The sequence below is a fragment of the Lutjanus erythropterus genome, chromosome 2 (assembly GCF_056507025.1).
Source record: "Lutjanus erythropterus isolate fLutEry1 chromosome 2, fLutEry1.hap2, whole genome shotgun sequence".
NCBI classification, from domain to species: domain Eukaryota; kingdom Metazoa; phylum Chordata; class Actinopteri; order Lutjaniformes; family Lutjanidae; genus Lutjanus; species Lutjanus erythropterus.
In genome coordinates, this window is record NC_139318.1 from 21,519,275 (window position 1) to 21,530,841 (window position 11,567).

At 37.4% G+C, this 11,567-nt stretch overlaps 1 protein-coding gene across 1 annotated transcript in view; it reads left to right on the forward strand.

The window, feature by feature from the left end:
- LOC146331521 (arf-GAP with GTPase, ANK repeat and PH domain-containing protein 1-like) overlaps positions 1-7,945 on the forward strand; it is a 28,821-nt gene extending 20,876 nt beyond the window's left edge. Inside the window, exons 18-20 of the mRNA XM_084732158.1 lie at positions 2,115-2,337; positions 3,194-3,497; positions 6,137-7,945. Coding sequence (XP_084588284.1) covers positions 2,115-2,337; positions 3,194-3,497; positions 6,137-6,406 — 797 coding nt within the window. The 3' untranslated portion in view covers positions 6,407-7,945. The remainder of the gene's footprint in view (positions 1-2,114; positions 2,338-3,193; positions 3,498-6,136) is intronic.
- The last annotated feature ends 3,622 nt before the right edge of the window (positions 7,946-11,567 follow it).

Below are 11,567 nucleotides of genomic sequence, written 5' to 3' on the forward strand. Positions count from 1 at the left end.
CTCTCAAGAGCTCTTTTCATTTCCTCTTTGCTCTTTTTTTTTTCTTTTTTTTTTTTTACCATTTTCAGAGTTTGTGATTAATATAAAAATCGGCCAGGTTTCATGCAACAACCAAGTTGTCCATAGTTTTTTAGAGTGGCTGCCTTTTTAGGTGGAGCAAGAAGCTGTGAAGAATGTGGAGAAAATCTTTTGTGGAACACTTGAGGCTCTGCACATTTTCACACTACTAGAGCAAACCTGACCAATCACTGGAAAATGGATGTGACTGTTGAACTGTCATTTGGAAAGTTAGAAAAAAATAGGTGATTCAGATGTAAAATGAGCTTTCCACATCTCAGACTGACGAATAAGCCCATCTTTAGGCCGTGCATACATTTAAAGATCCAGTGTGTAAGATTTAAAGGTGCAATATGTAAGAACTGTCATATTCCAAACAAATAGTGGGCAGCATTTCACCAAACTGCTGCTAACTGTAGCTGCTGACAGCTAGTTAGGTCGGTTAACTAACCAAGATTGTTTTTTGTTTCTATCGAGTTTAAATTAAGTGTTTTTTTTTGTTTTGTTTTTTTTTTTACAATGAATGAACAAGGTAATTAAGCTTGTCTCAGTTCTTAGAAAGAGTGAAACTTGAATTCAGAAGGTGTACGGTTGTATGTTTCTGTTTTATGAGAAAAATAGGTATGAGAATATTTCCTCTCCTGACATTTAGTGAGTTTATTTTCTTTAATTATTAAGCTAAAAAAAAACACTAACAGAGCTTGTTATAGAAAACCCACTGCTTGCACACACCTCCTAGCTGAAATTAAATGAGGAGGCCTGAATAATCTTATCTAGATAGGCCAGGCCATGGCTAGCTGGTTAGGATGCTAACTTAAGACATGATGTCAAAACTGTTATTTCTTCACATTCTGTTGTTTGAATGTTTTAAACCTTACATATTGTGCCTTTAAGAGGGATTTATTGGCAGAATATGGCATATTCATAAGTTTGTTTTTGTTAATCACCCAAAATTAAGAGTCATTTTGCTTTTGTTACCATAGAATGAGTTCTTTATATCTACAGAGGGTGCAGATCCTCCCCCACAGAGGCCGACATGTTGCTACAGTAGCCCAGAACAGATAAACCAAACACTGGCTCTTGACAGGGCTTTTGGGTTTCTCGTGAGTTTCATGAGAGTGAGGCGAGTGGTATTCAGTCACTTGCAATCTACAAGCTCACCAACAGATGCCACTAAATCCTTCACACTGGTCTATTAACATAGTATATTTTAAAATATGGTTAGTTTTTATCAGTTCAGATTTTGTAAAATCACGAAATTTTCATAAGAAAGACAAATGACAAGATGGAGTTACAATCTAGCCCCACAAGAAACACTGCAACTGGGAAAGACTCATACCACGACTATTCTATCTTTGATTTTTGTGCGTCCTTTGAATTTGAATATTTATGCAGATGAAACTTTATTTTTCACTTTTATTATCCATGTTGTGTAACTTGTTGAAATATTGAAGGCAAGTTGAAGAAACTTGCTGACTGTAGTTAAACTTTATTACCTAAAAGCTTCTCTGAATCTTTTCTAAATCCTCATCTGTTGCCATCCACGCCATGAAACAACTTTTTTTTTTTACCTCCGTAAGGAAAATGATCTGCCAAAACAATTACTACAATGTTAATTGCAAGGTAAATGAGCCAATTAGCAAACAATACAGAAACATTTTTAGTTTCAGTCCAACATGAGAGTAACAAGCAAAGCATACTAATGATGAACCATAGTTAGACATACAGTCAGCAAAATTTCAGTAATACACCCCATAATTAAAATCAGTGTCTTAGATTTCACTAAACCAAACAAAAATAGATCAAATGCTGAATATTCTTCTCAAGTTGGAACATTTTAAAGAGCCAGAGCTTCAGGGGAGAATATTGTTTGGCACACTGGCTTCAGATTTAGCTGCTTGTCTTTAAAACCTGTCCAAACAGAATTTCACACAACTTTAGACACTTCTGTGGAATAATTTGGCCAACTGGCATATTTAAAAAGAAGAAATCTATCAGCCGTTTTCACATAGACCAGTTTCAAATGTAGCGGTCTAATTTGTTGTGCTCTTTCCCAGATCCGACCTGGGCCAGTCTGAACCTGGGCGCTCTCATATGCATCGAGTGCTCGGGGATCCACAGAAACTTGGGCACCCACCTGTCGCGTGTCCGCTCGCTGGACCTTGATGATCTGCCACGGGAGCTCACGCTGGTCCTCAGTGCCATTGGCAACCACATGGTGAACAGTATATGGGAGGCGCGCACACTAGGCCGCCGTAAACCAGCACCTGATGCTACACGGTAAAGACATACTGTAAAAAAAAACAAAAAACGCTAATAATATTGTGAGATGTAACACTATGGCATGGTTGTACCAACAAGAATACATTTTTAAACCTGATTAAATCACAGTTTAAATTATATTACACCAAACTAGTTTAAAATTGAGAAAGATTAGATTTAAACCTCTCTTGAAAACCCAGTTTAGTTTTTACAATACATATAGATAGAATTTAATTCTTCTTTGCTCTGCTGTTGCCCATCTTAAAATATTCCATTATTTGGTCAGATTCCCCAATAATTTTGGACAACAAGTCCTTTTTTTAAAGGAGGAGAAATTAGAGCTTCACTTGTAGGCTAACTAGGCTAATTATTTTTTTTTTACCTAGCCAGGAAACAATAGTTAGCTATCACACAGTGTAATGTTTTGTTTTTAAGTTAACTTTTTAAGTAGCTAACAAACAATGTAAGATTTTGTTGACATTTTTTAGCTAGCTAGCAGCCAATGTAAAGTTTTGTTAATGCTTTAGCTAGCAAGCCTCTCCATATTGATTACATTTAATTTTGGTTTAGATCATTAAATGTGGATTTAAGGGATTAGTTTTTTGTGCAACAGAGCTCTGTTTAATTTCTGGATTTACTCATTTAAACCCTCATTTTGTCATAATCTTAAATTAATTTTTGTTGGTGCAACCAAGTTTATGGATGTGACACTGCTTTACTTCAGTGTGTTTCATGGAGGTATGAGCTGCATAGTTAAAAATTAGCTGCCTGAATTTACGAGTTTCAGTAGAAAGAAAATGTTATTCTTGAACGGGAGCAAGACAAGACGCTGTAAATGTGTTTCACTGAATATCATCATCTTCTGCTTGTTCAGTGAGGAACGGGAGTCCTGGATCAGGGCCAAGTATGAGCAAAAACTGTTTGTGGCACCGTTGCCTCCTCCAACTCCTGGCGAGGGCCCAGACATCACGTTATCTGGCCGTCTTCTTCTGGCAGTGATGGAGCACAATCTCCCCAAGCTGCTGCTCCTTTTGGCCCACTGCACTAAGGAGGACATTAATGCCCCCCTCAGCTTGGCGCTCTCCTCCAGGTCACTCTTAGCTCTGCGATTGCCCGGTTCTGCCCTGCATGCTGCCTGTCAGCAGGCTGATGTGGTGATGACGCAGCTTCTCGTTTGGGTATGTTGACCTCCTTCTCTGATATAGGAATCACTGAAACTTTTGCATTAATGGTCTGAATCATATCACCAAAGAAGTGCGACGCATAGGAATAGAGATGATGTTACAGTGAAGTTACAGCATCAACAGGCTTTGAAATGATGTAAAATATTGTATCACAGCAAACCATTGTGTTGATTTATGCAAAACTGGCAAAATAATAAATGTTACCCTTCAAGAACCTCTAAGTGAGTCTCAGCAAAAAACAAAAAGCGTTAAAACAGATGACTCAGCAAACCACTCAAGGGTGATCTATATGTGTGAAAGGCACTAAAGCTCACTGAGTCACACCTTGTTGGTATAATTTAAGACAGTCCTGTCAGACAGAAGTTGTAATTTATTCCACATGTGATAAAACATCCCTAAAGGGAGAGTTTGGATATTTTTAAGTGGGATTGTCTGAGCTACTTATCCATATCCAGTGTATTACCTTCAGTAGGTGGCAGTTTGGAGAAGTAAATATCAGTTTAAGTGTGTGCTACATTTAGAATATTTTCACTGCTTTAAATTGCCATCAGACTGGCTGCTCTGATGGGAAACCACTGTTAAATAAACCAAGTATCACTCCCTTGTGTGACTTCAGTGTTTCAAAAGGTTAGTTCAGATTCACCAAAGTCCCACAGTAACACAAATTAGCAGATCAAAGCCGCAGACTTGGTGATATTGGCCTCATACACTGTCAGTTTCCCATCAGAAAAGGATGTCTGATAGCAAGTTTAAGCAGTGAGAATATTCTAAATCTAGCATACAGTGAAACTGTTGCCAATTTTTTTTTAAGTAGTCCTTTTTCTAGGTGGCTAAAATATGTTATGTTGGTGACCCTGTATGCAGCAGTGCATGTCTTGGCTTCTCACACCAGCACTCCTCTCTGTTTCCCCAAACTGAGCTCATGCTGACCATCTACTGTACACTGTACAAAAAAGTTAAGAAAACTCATACTTTCAAGCACCTATCTTCATTCAATTTGTGGAGAGTTGAACTGGACTCAATGTTTTCAGTTTTGAAAGAAACTAAAAAAAAGTTTTCCCAACTTGTAATATTTTGTTGAGATAATTTACTTTTCTTCGTAGAAAAACTTGTATCTTTAGGTTTAGAGACAAAACTGCATTTCAAAAATTGTTATGTAAACTCATTAAAATGAAAGAGAATAATTGTTAATAATTTAATATTTTCAATTGCATCCATTTAATTTTCAAGCACCCAAATAATGACAAATCAGGTTCACACTGAGCTATGAACAATTTTTGAAATGTAAAATTTTGGGGCTCCTAAAACCTAAAGACTCAAGTTCATCTAAAGAAGACAAGTAAATTATTTTTTACAAAAGCTTATGGGTTGGCAAAACTTTTTTTTGTTTATTATTTATATATATTTATTATTTGAAAGTTTGAGTTTGACTAAAAGCTCAAAAAATTAGTGAAGGCAGTTGCACTTGAAATTCTGATTTTTTTTTTTTTTTTTTTCACTTTTTTTCAAAGTGTAGATAATACAGTGGTTACATGTATGTACCTGACACAACTCCTCTTAAAAAATCAAAGCTAGAAAATGTGTGATTTATTTGATGGCGCTTCCCTGCTGTCTTCCGAACAACTCAAAAACAAAATACAATCTCCCTAGACATAATTTCTTTTGATACCTTCAAGTTTGAGATTTCATAACTAGAAAAACTACTTTCAGTATCAAAGCCACAACATCATCAATAGAGCAGTTACTTCTACTTGGCCCAACCAAAAAATCTATAACTCATTTTTTACAATGTCTTAAGCCAGATTGATGTGCTGAATGCACAGGATGTTGCAAAGATATGGCAAAATGAACTTGGTGTAAATATTGACGAGGATGAATGGGATGTGATATGGGATCATACAAAGAAGATGTCCGTGTGCAACCGTGCTAAGATGCTGCAATTTCAAATCTTGCACCGTCTGCAAATCTCTCCCAACAAAACACACAAAATGAAGCTTCAGGTCTCACCTTTGTGTCTAAAATGTAAGATGCGTGTGGTCCTGTCCCAAAATTCAAACATGTTGGATGAATATTATACAAGACATGGGAAGAATATTTGGTGCATCTATCCTTGCGTTTGCTGCAAGAAAGAACATCTTTTTATCATGGATAAATGACAAACCTCCTTCTAAAGCAAATTGGCATAAGATAATCTTGGAATATTTTCCTCTTGAATACTCGACATGCCTACTCCACTCATCTAAAGGACAGTTTATGAAAATATGGACTCCATACCTCCACTTTTCCAACTCCACTGTGGCTTCAACACTTGCAAACATTGTATTTGACTGACTGTGGACCAATCCCTACGGCCCCTTTTTGCTTGTGATATTGTAATTACAATGCCCCCTTTGTAATCTGAACTTTGGCTGTTATATGTTGGATTTTATGTTTCTAAGGAGCTCTTATGTATTTTTCTAACTATTATTAATGTTGATTGTGTAGGCCAATGTTGTGTGTTTACAAAAACCCCAAAACCTTATAAATATACATGAGGAAAAAAAAAACAAAACTATCACTTTAAAATGTTGAATATGGGGTAATTACATAATTTAATCATTTTTTAATCTTCTCTTTTTTTAAATCTCCTTCAGTACGGCTGTGATGTTCGGTACCGGGATGCTCAGGGGCAGACGGCGCTGGTTCTGGCTCGCAGTGCTGGCAGCCAGGAGTGTGTGGATATCTTGCTCCAGCACGGGTGCCCGAATGAACCAGCTGCCACGGTCGGTTTTGCAGCAGCTGCGACATCCAGCTTCCCTGTTGCCATGACGCCGAGCCTGACAGTTGCCACGACACTCAAGATCTCGCACAAGAGCGGCAGCACCAGCTTGAGTTACAGCACGTCTAGAAGGGCAGTGTCATAATCGAAATCTGGCGTGGTAAAGTGTGTGTGCGTGTGTGTGTGTGAGAGAGAGAGAGCCCGTCGCTTTGTCGTAGTGTCCTGTACTCTCACACAGGAGCAGCAGGACTGATGAACATGTTGCCAGATGTTGCACTCCCTGAGGTTGTAAAGGGTGTGTGTGTTTGTCAGGGATGAAAACACACACTAGTGATCACACAGGCACGTTCAGTCTGCTAGAAAGATTTAACCAAAACAAAAGAGAAATTTTCCTGACTACACTTTCTATGTAGATGGTAAGAAGAAAGAATATGAGATTACAGATTTAATAGGAATGTATTGCACTGTATACCAGCTGGTATGATTCATATTTCATCATGCAGTAAATATTCAACTTTACTCTCCACTCAGTTCAGAATGGGAATTTGCCTTTGGCCTCAAACAAGCTTATCTGAGCATCTAGAGCCCAGAAGTAAAGAACTGCAATAAGTTTACGATTTCATAGATGGACGTCTATCTGCTTGAGAATCCAACCAACAACTGATTCCAAAAAAGATGAGATGCCCTGTAAGATGCAAACAAAAACAGACTGCAATGATTTGGAAATACTTTTTTAATCTATATTGAGCTGAATACAGTACAAAGACAAGATGTTTAATGTTCAATCTGATAAATTTAATGTTTTTTTGTAAATAGACACTGTGAATTTAATGCCTGCAACACTTTTCTAAAAAGTTGTGACAGGAGCAACAAAAGACTGTGAAAGTTGTGAAATGCAGATAGTTATGAACAGTTCCGAAAATTTATGGACAGCAGTTTGTTTCCACTGTGATGCATCACCTTTTTTTTTGACAGCAAAATTCTTTCTCTTTGTTACTTGATTTCCGTCTTCAGGTGCTTAACAGTCCATGGTCTCTGTTGTATTTTTTCATTCCCTCCACAAATATTCAGTGGGAGACAGGTCTGGACTGCGGGCAGGTCGGTCGAGCACCTGCACTCTTTTACTATGAAGCCACACTGTTGTAACACGTGCAGAATGTGTCTTCTTTTTGCTGAAGTGTGCTGGAACATCCCTGAAAAAGACATCATCTGGATGGCAGCATATGTTGCTCCAAACCTGTATGTGCCTTTCAGCATTAACGGGGCCTTCACAGATGTGACAACACACAACTGTATCATCATAGATGCTGGGTTTGGACTTTCCACTTTTGATAATTTGGATAGTCCTTTTCCTCTTTAGTCCGGAGGTCATGACGTTTATGATTTTCAAAACTCAATTTGAAATGTGGACTCATCAGACCACAGAACACTTTGCAGTGGTCCATCTCAGATGAGCTCAGGCCCCAGAGAAGTCAGTGTTGTTCCTGGATGATGTTGTTACATGTCTTTCACTTTGCAGGATAGAGTCTTAAATGCATTTATAGATGCAGCGACGAACTGTTTACTGACAACAGTTTCCCAAAGTGTTCCAGAGCCCATGTCGTAATATACTTGTCAGAGACATTCGGTGTTGGTTTTTTGTCTTGCCCCTTATGTACAGAGATTTCTCCAGATTCTCAGATTCTTGTAATTGTGTGTTGAGAAACTGTTGGACTATTTGCCCATGCAGTTGGTCACCAAGTGGTGATCCTTGCACCATCCTTGCTTGTGAATGACTGAGACTTTTGAGGATGATACTATCACCTGTTACCAACTAATACAAACTTTTTTGTAACGTGTTCCAGGCATCAAATTCAAAACAGGTTTACAAAAAATAAAGTTAATATGTTTTAACCTTAACTCGTCAAAAAGGATCTGCAAATCAGTGCAATTCTGTTTTTATTTATGTTTTCCCAACCTTTTTTGGAATCAGGGGTTATAAAACACCTTTTTCTTACCTTTATTGACAGCGAATGTCAGTTTTAAGTTCAGAGTGCGTGTACTGTGTTATGTTCAACACAGCTGGTCGTTCAGTGCATAAATAATGTTGTGTAAGTTGAAAGAAGAAAAAAAAACCTTTACAGTGGCTGAAAAAGAGAGTCTGTTTTAAAGATAATCAAAAATAACTGTATAGAAATGCATTGATAAAATATTATAATTCTAAAAGTTTAAAAAGTGCTTCATTTTCCAGATTGTTATTGTATGATTTGTACAGTTGGTTCTGTGTATAAAACTCAAAGGGTTTCTCATAGCTGTTCAGAGATTTCCTGTGCAGCGTCTTGGTTTGGTTTTCCTTTAATAACCACCTGATTAACTCTTTGACATCCAAGACTGAGATTTCTATGTTCTGTTTGTATCACTGTGCGTGACATGAACACTGTACATGATGTGTGCATTATGACTCCAGCAGCAGCTCATTATCAAGGCGAGTGTGATACAAGATGTAAGTGAAATGCCTTGATTTTGATTGAATGTATACAAAAACCGATGGTTTGAACTCATTATTTCAAACACTAACATGTGGGGTTTTTTTAGATGATACAGTTTTGGTGGACTGTCAGGGCGTTTTATTTTTCACTTAACTAATATTATTCCTGCTGTGACTAATTAAATAGTATGGTTTAATAGATTCAAACTGGGTAAAGGTTATGATCTATAAAACTGGGCCTTTGAATGACTATGATTATATTTGTAAGTGGCTGAAAATGACCATTAAATAGAGGAATGTTGCCCAATTTAATATTTTAAAAAAGGCATAAAAAACAACCCTCCTGCAGTACTGTATGTATTTTTTGTGTTAATCTGAAGACGCCGCTGAGTGTACATGTCTGTGATGTAAGCATCTCTCTCCATTTGTATTTTTTTACTCATGCAATGACTCATAGAGCATTCATTATCAATACACTGAGGCTACCGCCCAACCAGTGGTGTTCTGTTCAGATTTGTGTGTGTTTTTCTGTTCCCGGGTTCATAGAAGACCTTATTTCAAAAGGCGAGCTGAGTTTTATGTGTTCAATTTAGAGCTGTGTCAAAAATTAACATTAACATTTTATGAGGCGATAACATCACGCAGTATATTTGCATCACACGCTGGTGTTCAGAGGGTTCATGTTTTTAGCTGAGCTGAGAGCTGTTTTCTGGACAAGTGGAGGCAGGTCCATTCCTAAACTCTCAAACAGCATTTGAACATGACATCTTCTGGATCAAACCAGTTCTTGTTAAAGGCCCCTACTGGCTTTGACCTACTTCTTTCTAGGTCGAAGTCATGGACTCATTTTTATACCATAATATCACAGCTAAGATGGTGTCAGTTTCATGAATTCACAGTAGTTAAGTGATTTTTCTGGGCAAACACATATACTGTAGAGGCAACATTCACATACATTATAAATCAACAGGTCACCCAAAAACACAAGAAAGCTTCTATTTACTTTTACCCAGAGAGCAAAATATGTTACAAAGCATAGCATTTGATTTATAACACTAAAATACCATATGTAAAGAAAATATACACAGAAAATGGAGGAAATACTCATCAGCAGGAACAAGGGTGATCATAATAAGAAATTAACCTTGTTGTGAATTGTTTTTTACAAAATTCAGAAGACCAGGGGCCTCATTTATTAAACAGATTGATGATCAGTTTTGATCTTGAGTAATGCTTAAGATAAAAATAAAGTAACTATTTCCGAAACTTCACTTTGATGTGGAAATAATCCTATGTCTTAGCAAAGTCCTGACTTGACTTAAGTGATAGTTGGTTGAATGTCTGGATTCAATCTCCTCTACCATCACTGTGATCTAAACTCAGTTTAATTTAATAATTCTTAATGGGCTTTTAGATCCTGCTTAAGCAAGTTCATTTATGCTCAGTATCTTTTATGAATGATCATAAGACTGAGTTCAAGTATAAATCTCAGATCATTTTTATAAATGAGGCCTGGAGCCACTTGAACCATCTGCTCATCAGTTCAAACTTAGCTTGGAGTTACAACTAAATTAAAATGGGTTGCATCACACAAACTAACTCTCACAGATTAGCTATTACTGAATGACACCTCTTGATTAATTTGTGGGGATCGTGGCCTGTACAGATGATTAAAGAGAAAATTCTACCTTGACTTATGTAAGTATAGTAGCTCAGCACAGCGCAGACCTGCTCCACTCCCAGGTTACACCAGACGTCTATGGTAGAAACTACATTTGTAGTCAAATGTGTGACAGACGTGGCTTGGTCTGGGGGTGTATTGATCAGCAACATAGACTCTACTGTATGATCATACTGAGAAAAAAAGTCACAATTACAAATTTATCTGCTACTTCAGAACCACAGACAGTTCCATGGATTTATCAATACGCAGCACAGTTAGGCTACTGATATTTCAGAGCCATGGTCGGGGCCACAGACTCTAAATTGGACAAAGCTCAGTCAGATAAAGGATCAATGAGTCAGGCAGACAAAACTAACATACTCAGCTGAACAGCCCCTCGAATCCTTCACTCTCTCACTCTACTAGGAGATGGAGTGTTTAACAAGGAGGCTGCATTTTGGTCATTTTGTTAATAAGGCATATAAGGCAGAATATGATACATATCTTACCTAATAAAAGTTAGTTTAACTCAACTTCATGATAATATGCATGGTTTAAAAAAAATGATACAAAGCACAGGTGTTGTGTCAGTTTATCTCCTGATAGTATATCATACAATCCAAAAGATATAAACTAATAAAATACGTTTTGGGCTTATTTTAGAGTTAGTCTCACAAGCTTTGTTTCTCCTAATCTTGTCCCTCATGCCTGTTTGTCCACTCAGCTATTAAAAGTGAAATCCTGATGATAATCTTAGATGAGAGATTCGGGAATGTGTGCCAGGAGGACTGGGACGGAGGAGAGGGACTAAATAAGGACAAAAATTAATGCTTTACCACTGAGAATAAATGTTAGAAGAACACACTCTCAGATGCCATGAATCACATTGTGCTTCCATTCACTTGTTAGTGTTACACCAAGGTTAACTTTTATTCTTTGATTCCTTTGATACTTTACTGAAGTGGGTACATTATGCTAAATAGTTAATATTGTTCAAAGGCAAAACAAGTGATATACAACATGAGACTGGATCAAAGCCGCATCTGACATAAAAGCTCTTTGATCGACTCACGGTTTAATAATTAGTGTGCTATGGTGCCTTTCAGATGATGCAAGCTTGTGTGTAGCATCCCCTGAAGCTAACACGTCATTACACTGCAATGTAGCATAATAAAC